This window comes from Crotalus tigris, unplaced genomic scaffold (assembly GCF_016545835.1).
Source record: "Crotalus tigris isolate CLP2741 ecotype Arizona unplaced genomic scaffold, ASM1654583v1 scf7180000017568.12009008, whole genome shotgun sequence".
Classification (NCBI taxonomy): domain Eukaryota; kingdom Metazoa; phylum Chordata; class Lepidosauria; order Squamata; family Viperidae; genus Crotalus; species Crotalus tigris.
In genome coordinates this window covers 5,732,440-5,747,359 of record NW_024096478.1, presented here as the reverse complement: position 1 = coordinate 5,747,359, position 14,920 = coordinate 5,732,440, and the positions used below count along the sequence as shown (strand labels likewise).

Genomic DNA, 14,920 nt, shown 5'->3' with positions numbered 1-14,920 from the left:
TTTTTTGAAATACAGCAGTGATACATTTGGTACTTGTATTGTTTGACAGACGATCAGGTAAATTGGTAAAGAAAGCAGCACCAGCATGTCTGTCATCAGCTAAAAATATTGAGCCGAGGTGGCGCAGCAGTTAGAGTGCAGTACTGCAGGCCACTTTAGCTGACTGTGTTCAGCAGGTCAGCGGTTCAAATCTCACCGGCTCAAGGTTGACTAGCCTTCCATCCTTCTGGGGTAGGTAAAATGAGGACCCAGATTGTTGGGGGCAATGTAAATATATATATACATTGCTTACTGGTGTACACCGCTTAGAGAGTGCTTGCACTTAAAGCGGTATATAAGTCTCATAAATAAATAAATAAATAAATATGTCAACTGCATTCTGCTTTCTGTAAGACCTTAAAGAGCACTTTTATATGTTGCCTACTGCCTTAAAATAATGTAAATTGTAAAGAAAGTACCACCTGTAGATTAGAAGAAATAGCTCTAATGTTCCTGATTGCAGTGGAGACATGAGCATGCATTACTGTGATTGCTTGTGCAAATGGCAAGCAAGATTAAAATGGCCATTTACTTTGATTGCCTGAATGGTTTATGGGTACATCAATAAGAAGATATGGGTTGTAAATTTTAATTTATTTCTGCTGGCTGTGAATCTCAGATAATCCAACCTAGATGTTTTTGGACTTTTAAATATAAAGTAAATTGTTCTAAACCAACTCACTGGAAAACTGACTTGCTATTAAACAATTTTTCAAAGAAATATTTAAATATATAAAGGTGATTTTATAGAATTTGAGTTCAGTTCTGCGAATTATATAAAGTAGGGCTTCCCTCAGTGATGGGTTTGAAATAATTTAACAACTGGTTCTCTGTCTCACCTTCTCTCCGTCTTAGTTGGGGTGGGCTGCTCGGGGGATCAACTAGGGTGGGGGCAGGAGGTCCCGGTGGGGGGGCAGGACCTCCTGGTTGCAGAATTGCTGGAAGTCCCAGCTGGGGGAGCAGGAGGGTACGATAGAGGGGGTGCAGGAGTCTTGGAATGGGGTGGGTGCAGGAGAGTGGGGGGGTCAGCAGGTCCTGGCTGGGCGAAGGTGAGGTCAGGCTAGGGGAGCAAGAGGGCTGGGATGCCTCCATGGGGAAAAGCCGTGCCCCCGCTGGCCGAGCCTCTCATCCACACTGTGGTCACGTAGGATTGCATAGAAGGGGCGCCGAGCAGGGGGGTGGAGGGGGAGCAGCTGGCAGGGAGGGAATCAGAGCAGCCGGGACCCCACCAGGTGCCACCCCCACTAGTGCAAGGACGGGCGGCATAGCTTCACTTCCAGAGCTGCTGCTGGCCAGGCCAGGCAACTCACGGATCGCCGCTGCCTCCTGCTTCCCTGCAGTGCTGGCGGGTTGAGGGGCTCAGAGCAGCAGCAGTAGCAGCAGCCACCACTGCCCCCGTCAGAGCTGCCAAGCAGACAGGGCCCGGGCTGGGCGAGGGCTCCTTTCCAGCCATCCAGGGGCTGTCTCTGCCTGCGCCGAAGGGGCTCCGTGGCCGGTTCACCATGATGCAGGACAGTGCCTCTTATGTTTTTGATTACAAGTGGTACCTTCCTCGACCACACGGTCTCCCTGAAAGCTATCAGTTCTAACACCGTACCACGGCGTTTGGAGAAAAAATAATAAGTCGCCATTTGATACCTGCCTTCTTCCTATGGAACCAAAATTAGAGAGCACGTGGCTGAAGAGAGGGACGGTCGGTGTTCTGCCTGCTTTATTATGGGGCAGGCTATTAACAGGCAGCCCGCTCCATTTCGTTAAAAAAAACTTTTTATTTTTAATGAAATGGAGCAGGCTGCCTGTTAATAGCCTGCGGTGTAATAAAGCAGGCAGAACTGCAACCATCCCTTTCTTCAACCAGCTGCCTGCTAACTCACCAAGGTCCCACATGGCCAGATGCATCCCAACATGGCTGGTTTCCCTCCCCCCTGTCCTGGTCTCGCATGCTCTCCTTTTCCCGGGCACGACTCACTGCAGCACCTCAGCTGTCAGCTGGCTAGCCAGCCAGCTCAGAGGCGGATTCTCTGAACTGGCGGCGGGCGAGGCAGGGACTGCTTTTAATTTTCTTCTCAGGACAGCTTAGGCAGATCTCTCTTCACCTGCCCATCCACCCTCTTCCCTTTCACTTCCCTTCCAAGCCCTTTTCGTAGCTTTGCCCACACAGCCATAGAAACGGCAGTTAGAGCGCCAGAGCTGAAAAGCATTTCTCTGCCATCGTGGAGTTGGAGATCTTGCCCTACCCACCACCGCCCAGATGCCCTCGCTTCCCAAACCATTTCTTTTCTAACCTTCTCTCTAGCTCCTCTGTCACTTCTTCCACTGTCATGTGCAGTCCCAGAAGCAAAAGTTTGTGGGACTAAAAAAAAAAAGTTTGATCAATCAATTCCAACGTCTTGCAAAAAAAAAAAAAAGACCTCACAAAATTGGAATTGATTGAACTTTTTTGTTTAGTCCCATAAACTTCTTTTATTTGTGGGACTGCTCACAGTGGCGGAAAAAGTGACGGAGGACCGCATTGGAGCTGGAAAGAAGGTGTCACATGGGTCTGATCGGGGGTGGGAGGGGTGGCGTTTCTGCCACGTGTCAACTGGTTCTCCGAACTCAAAAGAAATTAGCTACCAGTTTTACTGAACCGGTGCAAACTGGCTGAATCCCACCACTAACTTCCCTCCTTTCCATGGTGATTAAATTTGTTCCATATAGGACAGTGGTGGCGAGCCTATGGCATGTGTGCCAGAGGCGGAACTCAGAGCCCTCTCTGTGGGCACGCATGCCGTGCCCCGGAGATGGCTGGCCCCCGCTGCCCTGGTCCCCCCCACCCAGTCTGTATGACTACCGCGACCACAACCACCCGGCACCCGGTGATAAATAAGTGGGTTTTGAGTTGCAGTTTGGGCACTGGGTCTCTAAAAGGTTCGCCATCACTGATATAGGAAAAAAGGAGAAATATCTTAAAAATGTCTCCTGGAAGGAATTCCTTAAAATCATTTTTGACATGATGGCAGTTAGATCTGAATGTCTAAATTTGTTTTACAGGGAATAAATCTAGTGCCTTATAGATAATGCTGGCATTTCAAAGTACTCCTTTGGCCTTTAAAACCTTATATGTTACATGGCCAGGTTATCGGAGGGACTGCCTCTCCCAGTTACATCTACCCATCCCATCAGGTTTAGCAGAACAGGCAAGTCATAAGTCCTGCCTGTTAATGCGTGGCATCAGATAGGACCTAGGAGACGAGCTTTTTCTCCCATGGCATCTACCTCTGGAATATCATCACCCTGGGGGTGTGATTGTCCACGATCCTAGTGATCTTCCAGATGTGTATGGGATTTTTTAGCAGACCTGGGGATCTCCTGGTAACAAGGAACCTGCATATTGGTTGTATTACAGGTAGTCCTCAACATACAATCATAATGGAGTCTGCCCATTACATCCCTATGTTGTAACAATCATAAAAGGGGTCAGTCATTTAGCGGCAGTTGTAGCTTCAAATGGTTGCTAAGCAATCGATCATAAGTTGAGGACTACCTGTATGTGTAAGAGTCTGAAGCATTCTCTCATGATCTTATTTCTATTTATGTCTAATTGTTTTGATATTTTTTAAAGAATGTTTTATTTGCAATAGTGGCGAATATCTGTAGCTCGGGTGTAGGATGAGAATGAAGGTTCGTTCTCCAAGCTTGTGCACTGGTTTCCAAATGTTTCATTATCAGGCTAAGTAACATCTTCAGCGGAGTACCAGGTCAGAAACCTTCGCCCTAATGGTTTATTAGCTGGTTTTATTGTGCATGCCTAAAGTCAGGTGGGCAACCAAATAAATATGAACAATAAATAAAACAACCAGCAAAGAGGTTGAGGATGCCACAAAGATTGATAAATGTCAGAAATGTGATTGTGTTCTGCTAGGTCATGTCTTTGAAAATAGACTCCTATTAAATCAAGATTTTGATTCTGCATAGTGACAAGCTACCATATAATTTTGATATGCACTTAAAGGGGGAAAGCATAAACAAAATAAAAAAAAGCAAAAGCAAATTATAAAGTTACAGCCAAAAACAAAAGTTAAATATTACAGGGTCAGCTTTTGCTTTCAAACGTGCTGTTCTAAACAGCTCTTCAAATGATTTTATATAGCATATTTTGATTTGCTTTAAAAAGAAACAATGTCTTTGGATTGTCAACTCATAGTTCCCGTTGCTGTACATTCTTTTGTATTTCAAAGTTTCATCTCCAAATAGACTTAGCCAGTAAAATGATTTGGCAGCATCAAATATTTCAGGAAACGAATGAAATCAATTTTCAGTTTTCCTGGTTTTTTTGCAAATAAAATTGAAGTAGAAGACAGTTAAAGTAATTTAAAATAAAAACCCATAGCGCCTTTTGCAACCTTGCAATCAGTTTATGGGAGTTTTCTGTTTGGCTCTGGGAAGATCAATGTGAAATTGCTATTTGTATAATTGTGTCTTTAAAAAAATATTTGGAAATATCATTTCCTTCAGTAATCTCGCTTGAATAAACGCTTACTATCAGCCTGAAAATAGATGGTTTTTAATCAATTATATATACTGATATTATTAGCTTTTTAAATAACAATCTCCTTGAAATATGCAATAAAAAGTTGTTAAGAAGAGATTTGTTTTCAGATTGGGCATTAAGCTACTACAATTTGCAAATGATTATTTACTTAATTACTTTTAGGTATGGTTTCATGCGGTTTTTATATATAAAATATTGCTATTTTATAGGATGACATTTTAAAATTAATATTTTTATTGTATACTCCTGGAATCTTTGTAGTGGGAAATATAAAAATATTGTAAATAAATGAATGAATTATGTATCACTTTTCCTAATGGGGCATATGTATCTGCTAATTATATTCTATTAGTATCTAGTGGCTGAGTTTAAATAATATTTTTCTGCTCCGATGGCCTCCTGTGGTTCTTAGAATTACAGATGACTGACAAGGAAGTCCAAACCATCTGGAAGTCCAATACATCATATTGGGGAAAACTGAAAGGTTCTCTCAGAAAATGGTGTAAATCTGCAGTGCACTTATGACAATTCCATATGCTATTTCCGTTTCATTATACTGACAAATTGATACAAACAGTATTTTGCTTTTCACTGATTAGTTCCATATTATTTGGGGGTATACATCTAAGAGTTTGGTGTATTCTATGTCCTTTTGCTATTGTGTATATCAGAAAGAACTGTCTAATAGTTTTCCCAGAGGGCTATCTTGGAAAGAACTTGTAATAGAGAGAAAAATCTTCCACTTTCACCTCAAATCCACCTATATTTCCCAGAAGATTCAAGTTTCTAAAAGTTTCAATTTATCATAGATATGAATAAAACAGCTCTATCGTTGAGTGTCCTTTTTCCTTTTCCAAATTTGGTACCTTCCCAATGTGTTGAGTTTCAAAATGGGAAAATGATTACATTGAAAAGTATATTCATATACAATTGACTAAGGATTATTGCCACCTCAAAGTATTCACTAGAGTGAATTTCTAATAAAACAACTAATAACTTTGTTCTTTTTTTATGTTATTTATCATAGGCAAAATTCTCTTCCGACGAAGCCATATCCGTGATGTTGCTATTAAGCGCCTTATACCCATTGATGAGTATTGTAAGGTAATGGATATTTTTTATTAGTTTGATTAGGGCACCACTTTCAACATATGGCTCCTTATTATACACAATCATCATCGTTGGTTCATATTTATGCATTTTCACGTGACCTGGAATGTTACAGTTGTTCCCTTAGTTGTTGTGTATATCTGATCAGAAAGTACTACCAAGTAGTAGAAGGTTACTTTATAAAGACTTGGAATTGAGGGGGGGCACCTGCTTTCTTCCCCCCAAAATCCAATCATGTTTTCCCGAAAATACAATCCTCTAAAAGAGGCACCCAGGCCTTATTTTCAGGGAGTGTCTTTTCCTCTCACCTCTGGCACCAACAGCCCCACCCAACCGACCCATTTCTTTTGCAGCCGAAGGAAACAGCTTAATTGTGCAGCTGAGAATGGAGCTCTGGCCTGCATTCTGCAGTCAAAGGCTTTTCTGGAAAGCTACTGCAGCCAAGAACCGAGCTATGGATTCAATCCATAGTTCGGTTCTTAGCTGCAGAGGCCTTCCAGAAAGGCCTCTGACTGAAATGCAGGCCTGAGGATGCAGAAGAAGAAGTGGGCCGGTGAAGAGAGGCCTGGCTGCAAGGTAAGGGAGCAGGGTGCATGGGGCAGCTCCACACCCCCACCCTAGCTTGATTTTTAGGTATGTGCCTCATCCCAAAACTAGGGCTTATTTTTGGGATAGGGCTTTCAGGGAAACATGGTACTACTTGTATTAGTTGTATGTTCCTCTATGAGGGAGATGGGCAGCTGAGAAGTTTGGTGTGTGTGTGTGTGTGTGTGTCCATCCCAGAACTCCAAAATGTCCAGATGAACAAAATTGCAAGCAATTTCAGTTAGTATAGAGCAGGGATATCAAACTCACAACATCACGTGATGTGCTGCGACGTATTGCAACTTTTCTGCCATGGCTGATAATGGGGTGGGCATGGTTTCACTATGATGCATCCAGCTCGCAGACCAGCAATTTGACACCCCTGGTATAGAGTTATATTTGTTTGTTTCAGGAATACTGCAGCTTTATAAAGTATCTATGTAAATGTTAAATAATTGTGCATTTTCTCTCATTAGATCCTTTATAATGCATTATGGAAATGCTGATTTATTATTAATATATTATCATTAGGTTTGTTCGGTATTTGAAATTCACTATTAAATGCTGAATTATGGTGAATACATTGTCATTAGAACCATGTTAGTAAGTAGATGACATAATGATTTTATTAATGCCAAGCGAATAAAATTCTAATTTAGCCTCATTTATTACTCAATCACTTATCATCAAACATATTCCTTGATAGATCTTAGCTGAAACATGAAAGCAACTCTCAGCTGGAGAGAAGTTACTTCCATTAGATTGTTCTATTTTCCCACTGCTGAAAGTAATTCACATTATATCCTTCAAATAATAGCCTTTATAATACAGTTACTGCTCAGTTACAGGAGTCCCAAATCTAGTTGGCTCTTGGACACATTTGAAATTTTGATTAAGTCTACCCTAAAATTATTGTCTTGAATGCACAAGGACGTGTGTGAATGTCTGCCTAGCTTATTGTAATCTCTGTTTCATAGGAAGACAAATTATAGAGATAAAAAAGTACATAATGTGCCTGAGATTCTGAATAGATGTATGTATTTCTTAGTCTAAAAAGATTTGGCACTAATGCAAAGTAAATCTGGTCCTGGAATTTCCACTGTATACAATTCTAAAGTGAAACAAAGCAAGACAGGAAGGTTGATTGTTTATGTGCCATCGAGCTGGTGTCACTTTTAGTGACCACATAGATTCTTTGCATAATGATCTGTCCCTAACCTGGTTCTTCAGGTTTTCCAGTGGTGAAAAACAAGTGTAGTTGACCCATATTTTGAACTTCAAAAAAAGGAGCAGATTTTCATATAATCAGGGTAATGATCATTCATTCATTCATTCATTCATTCATTCATTCATAAAATTTATAACTGCCCATTTTACCTCAAGGGAACTCATGCATGGCAAAAAGAAAAGAAAAAAACAGAGCTCAAGATAGGTGGTATTTCCTAAAGAAGGAGATACAAAATGCACAACTGCAAACAATTCCAAAGGAAAAAATGGAGGACAACAGAAAAAGCCACAATGGCCATGCAAAGCAAAAATCTGAAAAGAAAAAGGACACATTTAGGAAGGAAAACAGGGTTGGATGAAGAAGGAAGAATACAGGGAACTAATCTAGAACTGTAGAACGAATGTCTGCAAAATGAAATATCCAGATGAGTTAGGTGAAATATTTAAGACTAAAAGGACTGTTTCAGATGTATTCAAAATTAATGGGAAAGGATCTGTATATAAAGAAAAAGCAGAACTATACAATTCCCCCAAAACTGTTCTACCAGTAACAACAACAACAACAACAATAATAAGTTGAAAGGGACCTTGGAGGTCATCTAGTCCAACCCCCTGCTCAGGCAGGAAACCCTATACCATTTCAGACAAATGGCTGTCCAGTCTCTTCTTAAAAACTTCCAGTGTTGGAGCATTCACTGCTTCTGGAGGCAGGTTGTTCCACTGTTTAATTGTTCTAACTGTCAGGAAGTTTCTCCTTAGTTCTAGGTTGCTTCTCTCCTTGATTAGTTTCCATCCGTTGCTTCTTGTCCTGCCTTCAGGCCCTTTTTTGTGGCAGCCCCTGAGATATTGGAATACTGCCATCATGTCACCCCTAGTCCTTCTTTCATTAAAGTAGACATACCCAATTCCAGCAACCGTTCCTTATATGTTTTAGCCTCCAGTCCCCTAATCATCTTTGTTGCACTTCTCTGTACTCTTTCTAGAGTCTCAACATCTTTTTTACATCATGATGACCAAAACTAGATTATGAACAGTAAGTTAAAGGGGGCAAGAGAAAAGCTTGAGTGTGATAAAACCTGTTCAGGGATACTTTTTGAAAAAATAAATATTTAGGATCAGATAAATTTTATCTTTGATACTGAAGAAAGTAGCTGGTGGTATAGCCAAACTCTTATGAATTTAGCTTTGAGAAATCCTGGAGTACTGATGAAGTACTAGATGACTGGACGAAGGCAAGTGGTGTTGTTTTTTTTAAAAAAGGGAACAAAAGGGAGATTCAGCAAAGTACAGTATAGATCTGTCTGACATCAATACCTGGAAGGATTGTAGAGCAGGTCATAAAGAGATCAGAGTGTAAATGTCCTCAAAACAATACAGTATTTACCTGTGGTCAGAACTAATCTTTCCAGACTAACCTTATCTCATGTATTGATTGGGTGCCTTTGATAGATTGTGTGAATGCTATTCACCTAATGTATGTTGACTTCAGCAATGCCTTGATGAAGTACAATGTCTAATGGGATGTTAATTCACAATCTGATTTTGTATGTTCTAGGTGGGAATAACTTTCAAGTGAATATATTGCTGGCTTGAAAATCGTAGTTGACTGCTTCTTGTCACATTGGAGAAAGGTACCTATCTCCTCAAGGTGCAGTCCTACGTTTTCAACTGTTTAATATTTTTTATTAATGATCTGGATGAGAATACAAAACAGTTTTGTATTACAGTTTTGCAGGTGACACAAAATTGAATGGGTTTGCTAATACCTCTAGGAAACAAAAATTAAAAAAATTAAAAATGCTGATGCGGTTAGAGAAATGGCCTGAACTTTAAAAAAAATAAAATTTAATGAAGACAAATGCAAAATTCTTGATTTGCAAAATAAAAAAAAACAGCTATTGGATGGGAGATATGTGACTTGGCAACGGTACTTTCAATCAGTCAATCAATCAGAATAGAGCTGGAAGGGACCTTGGAGGTCTTCTAGTCCAACCCCCGTTCAAGCAGGAGACCCTATACATTTCAGACAAGTGACTGTCCAGTTTCTTCTTAAAAACCTTCATTGATGAAGCACCCACAACCTCTGCAGCAACCTGTTCCACTAGTTAATTGTCCTCACTGTTAGGAAGTTACTCCTTAATTCCAGGTTGCTTCTCTCCTTGATTAGTTTCCATCCATTGTTTCTTGTCCTGCCCTCTGGTGCTTTGGAAAATAAGTTGACCCCTTTCTTCTTGTGGCAATCTCTCAAATACTGGAATACTGCTATCATGTCCCTTCTAGTCATTCTTTTCTCTAGACTAGCCAAACCCAATTCCTTACTCTTTTTTGTACTTTTTCCAAAATCTCAACATCTTTTTTGTAATGTGGTGACCAAAACAGGATACAGTATTCCAGGTGTGGCCTTATTAGGTTTTATAAAGCAGTACTAATATTTCATGCAATTTTGATTCTATGCTTCTTTTTATGCAACCAAGGATTGTATTAGCTTTTTTGGCTGCTGCTACACACTACTGGCACATATTTTAGTGAACGTCCAATAGGACTCAAAGGTCCCTCTCACAATTACTGTTTTTGAGCCAGGTTTTGCCTAATTTCTACTTGTACCTTTGGTTTTTCCTGCCTAAGTATAAAACCTTGCTTTTCTCCACATTAAATTTCATTTTGTTGAAAAGGGCCCATTGTTCAAGTTTGTCAAGATCTTTTTAGATTCTGAGCTTGTCTTCTGGGGTATTAGCTATTCCTGCCAGCTTAGTGTCATCTGCAAATTTGATGAGTTCCCCTTCTAGTACTTCATCTGATCATTTATGAAGATATTGAAAGAATACTGTGTCTAAGATGGAACTTTGTGGTACCCCAATGCGTACTTCCCTCCATGTAGATGTAGTACCATGAAGGACAACTCATTGAGTACTGTTTATCAGCCAGCTATAAATCCATCTGGTGGTGATGCTGTCTATCCCACATTTTTCTAGCTTACCAAGAAGTAGGTTGTGGTCTACTTTTGTTGAATGCATTGCTAAAGTCTAAGTATACTATGTCCACAGCATTTTGCTGGTCTATTAATTTAGTCACTTTGTCAAAGAATGAAATAAGATAGGTTTGGCATGATCTGTTTTGAACAAACCCATGCTGGCTTTTAGTTATAACTGTAGTTGTTTCTAGATCAGCGGTTCTCAACCTGTGGGTCGGGACCCCATTTGGGGTTGAACAACCATTTCACGGGGGTCGCCAAACAACGCAGTCTGCCATTTTTTCCCCCTTTTCCTTAGCTGTGCTACTCCCTTTTATTCTATTGGCTTTTGAAAGCCAATAGAATAGACTCTCTTGAATAGAGTCTAATTCTATTGGCTTTCAAAAGCCAATAGGAATTGTCCAAGCTGTCTCTGCCTTGCTGAGCCCGCCAAAAGCCCCATTCTGCAAACGGTGCTGCAAGTTGTCTGCAGCGAAGGTGAGTTGTCTAGAAGTTTCCAACCCTTCCTGCTGAGCAACTACTAAAAATGTAAGTAAAAGAGGTCCAGGAGTGGGAGGTGGGAGGCCGCGGGCGCAGGGAGGGTTGCTGGCACGCGTGGGGCCCGGCAGGTGCCTTACCTCCCTTAGGCTGGGCCAGATGGTGGCCCAGCCGGTGGTTAGCCTGCGCCGTCTCTGCCGCTTGCCAGCTACGCCTTGGCCGGCGTAGGGGGCGGCACCACGCATGCGTGGTGTTCCCAGGCAGGGAAAGTCCTCGACTTACGACCGGTTGGGTAGTCCTCGACTTACGACCGGTTGGGTAGTCCTCAACTTACGACCGGTTGGGTAGTCCTCGACTTATGACCGGTTGGGGTCGCGGCATTAAAAATGTTGAGAACCACTGTTCTAGATGTTCACAGATCTGTTTTTTTTAATTATCTTTTCCAGTATCTTCTCAGGTATTAGTGCCAGGCTGATTAGTCTGTAGTTTTCTGGGTCTGTTTTTGAGAACAGTCTTGAAGAAATAGTTGATTGCACACTGAACATGATTTCACAATACAATATGACTGTAGAAAATTCAGATCAGTTTCAGTTTTCATCAATAGTAGTATCATTTACAAACCACAGGAAGAAATCATTCTGGCTTTTTTTTATCATTTGCACCCTTTGTATGTTTGGTTTACTACATAATTTGCTTTTGTGGTCCCAAGTTAATTGCATATTATTTAATATGTTTCTAAAATATTTGTTTCTTTGGGGAAAATGCACAGAGAGGACAATTCTATACAAAACTGAACCAGCTTCTAAACAACAGTCCCAGGTTTTAAGATTAAATATACCAAATAAATTTGGCATAATTATAATTGTAGTATAGGCCATTCTAGCATTTTGTTTAAGTTGGTGAGTCTCATAAACTGCACTGCCTTCCAACTAAATGGCACATACTGTATGGATTTGGTGACTAGGGAGAAGGGGTTGTAAAAATGCTATGGAACCTGTAGGTAAGCAATTCTAGTTTCTCCCAGTATGAGTTTCACTTCAGCAGTAGTAGTATCCTTGGTTTAGTACTTTCTCCCATGAGAGACAGGGGGGAAATCTTTCCATATACTGTAAGTAAAAACAAAATAACACATGGAAATTGCTGTGGTTGTGGATATTTAGCAAATGTTGCTGAATGCTGCAAGAATTAAGATTAACCACGTCCTTTTGACAAGCTGCATAAGCAACTATCACTTCTCTTATTTTGCTTTCTTGGGAGAAATAAAGAGGGAAAGTATCATTTCCAAGGATGATCTTGTAATATTTTTATGAAAATAAATGATAAATTCTTTCAATAATATAGTATCATAGCCCAAAATCCAAGAAGAAATAGCCATTGCATAGTAACAGGAGATTTAATAGAAATAGAATAGAAAAGTTAGGCATCCTAACTTTTAATAGAAAAGAGTTAGGCATTCTCAGAATGAATGTTATGAAATGCTTTTGACCATTGGGTGGGAAAACCTACATGAAAATCAGGTTTACCATCTTATTGGTATTTGCTGATTCCAAACACTAAACAGAATATAGAATAACAGAGTTGGAAGAAAATTGGAAGTCTCCTAGTCCAACCCTCTGCTCAGGCAGGAGATCCTATACCAGGGATAGGCAACCTTGGCTCTTTTATGACTCGTGGACTTCAACTCCCAGAATTCCTGAGCCAGCCATGCTGGCTCAGGAATTCTGGGAGTTGAAGTCCACGACTCATAAAAGAGCCAAGGTTACCTACCCCTGCCCTATACCATGCCAGACAAATGGCTATTCAATCTCTTCCTAAAAACTTCCAGTGATGGAGCACCCACAACTTCTGGAGGGAAACCATTCCACTGGTTAATTGCTCTCATTGTCAAGAAATTTCTCCTTACTTTAAGGTTATATCTCTCCTTGATCATATGTTACTTCTCTTTAATGAAAAAGAAAAACAGAAATAAAGAAATAATCAAATTCCACGTTTAAAATATCTAATAGGCCAATGACGACTAAATGAATTACATTTTATGCTGTCTTGGACCTATTTTATGAAAGAGATTTGTTGGTTTATTAAAAATGTCTACATGAATTTTAATCAATTTAACATTCATGCAGTTATGTAAGTTTTTAAAATTAACCATTTAAAGTAGGTTATTCTTCCCCTTTTGTTTCTTAAAGATATCCTTATCTGGTATTGCTATAATAAAAGAAAAATCAGTATATGCCTGAATGTATTATGCATGTTGGGAAACCTAAGTGAATTTAAAGGAATAGATTTAGTTTTCCCAATTTAGTACCCTCTAGAACTGTTTCTTACTTAACTCCTACTTAACTGAGTAGGAATTCTCCAAACTGGTTCCCAAACATATCTGAAGTGCATGAAATTATGGAAAGCTACTGGTAATACAGATCTCTTAGTAGTTAGCAGTTGACTTCCTCCAATAGTGTCTTTATGAATATATATATATATATAGCTTAAAAAGTCTTGGATCTTTGGCAGAATAACAGGTGTGGAAAGATAAAATAGATATCTTGTGTTAGACAAATGCCTGCATTTATAGTTAAGCAGAAACTGTAGAGAATCAAGAAGGACTAGAGAAGAACTGTTACTTAAGCTAAGAGGGCTGAAACATTCCTTAAGTCCTGGGAAGGAAGATAGTATTCAGAGGAGACTCAGGCAGGGTCCTCCTTGATTACCGGGATATATAAGGAAAGGGAAGTAAAGCACAATCAGGTTTGCAAGATCCTGTTACTATAACCCATCTCAGTTAATTACAATTCTAGTTAACTCTAGTCCTTTGGAGTCTGTTTTCTGATTGGATCTACCCAAAAGGGCTGACAGAAGAAAGGATTTCCAGATTTTGCTATATTCCTAAGTCTGCTATGTAGATGGAGAATGTTGAAAGAAAATAATTTGTTGGGGAAAATAAGTTAGTTTATAAACTAATCTAAACTAATTCAGATTAAATTAGAGAATATCAGTTATTGCTTATTTGCTGGCTGGCTACATTTATTGAGAAGATCTGCCTCTGAGGCCAGTCATGATGTAGAAAGCCTTCCTTAGGAATAGCAGAAATGCATTTAGGCAACACTTGGTTCCTAGGTTGCCTCTTATAGCAACACTACATAAAAAGTTTTATAAGATATGTAAAAATTTATTCCTGTCCTCTTCCAGTGGAGAGGAGTTGAGTTTCCTGAGCAATAGCCAAATAACCAAGTTTCTAACTCCCTAGACACCCCCTAGGGGTGTCAAACTGCCGGCCCATGGGCTGGACGCGTTACGTGGAAGCCGCACCCACCCCATTGCCGGCAATGGCAAAACAGTCATGATATGTTGTGCGATGTCAGGTGATGTCACGAGTTTGACATGTCTGCTCTAGAGGGGTTACTTCATTTTTTCCTGTTTGGTTCACATAGAGTATTTTTTTTAACCTTTTCCTTCTATATAAATTTTTAGAGTACTGGTGGGGAGAAAAATAAATGTTTGCCTTTATTCATAAGAAAAATACATGTTCAAGGTGATGATGTGAGCTACTTGACTCGGACCTATGACCATAACCTGCTATTTTGAAAGTTAGATTTAATTTTTATGAAAGAAAATAAATGAGGAGTCTGAGAAGAAGAATTTAGCAGAATTTGTACTTTCTACATTGGAGTTCTGGAGTATTCCAGCTAGTAATTAAGCCATTTGAAGTAGATCCATGAAAGTTAAAGAAAATCTGGATATATGGAAAAAATTAAGATAGCATACTCAATTAAAACTAAAATTAAACTTTGTGTTCCTTTTTACCAATTAGATTCTCTGTTTCTGTTCTGTAACATTATCAGGGAATATTTATGGCATTTTCAAAGCCCGAGAAGCTGTACAAATCTCTCTCTGCTTTCAGCAAATGGTTATTCACACTGCAAACGGTGGCTTTATAATTATGCTGTGGTTTATTAGTGAAATCACAATTGAATGTACACATT

General features: G+C 39.8%; 1 protein-coding gene across 4 annotated transcripts in view; it reads left to right on the top strand.

The window, feature by feature from the left end:
* SH3PXD2B (SH3 and PX domains 2B) overlaps nt 1-14,920 on the top strand; it is a 145,096-nt gene that overhangs the window by 85,679 nt on the left and 44,497 nt on the right. For all 4 annotated transcript variants that reach the window (XM_039352236.1, XM_039352228.1, XM_039352249.1 and 1 more), the window contains one exon: nt 5,601-5,677. In XM_039352236.1, coding sequence (XP_039208170.1) covers nt 5,601-5,677 — 77 coding nt within the window. The remainder of the gene's footprint in view (nt 1-5,600; nt 5,678-14,920) is intronic.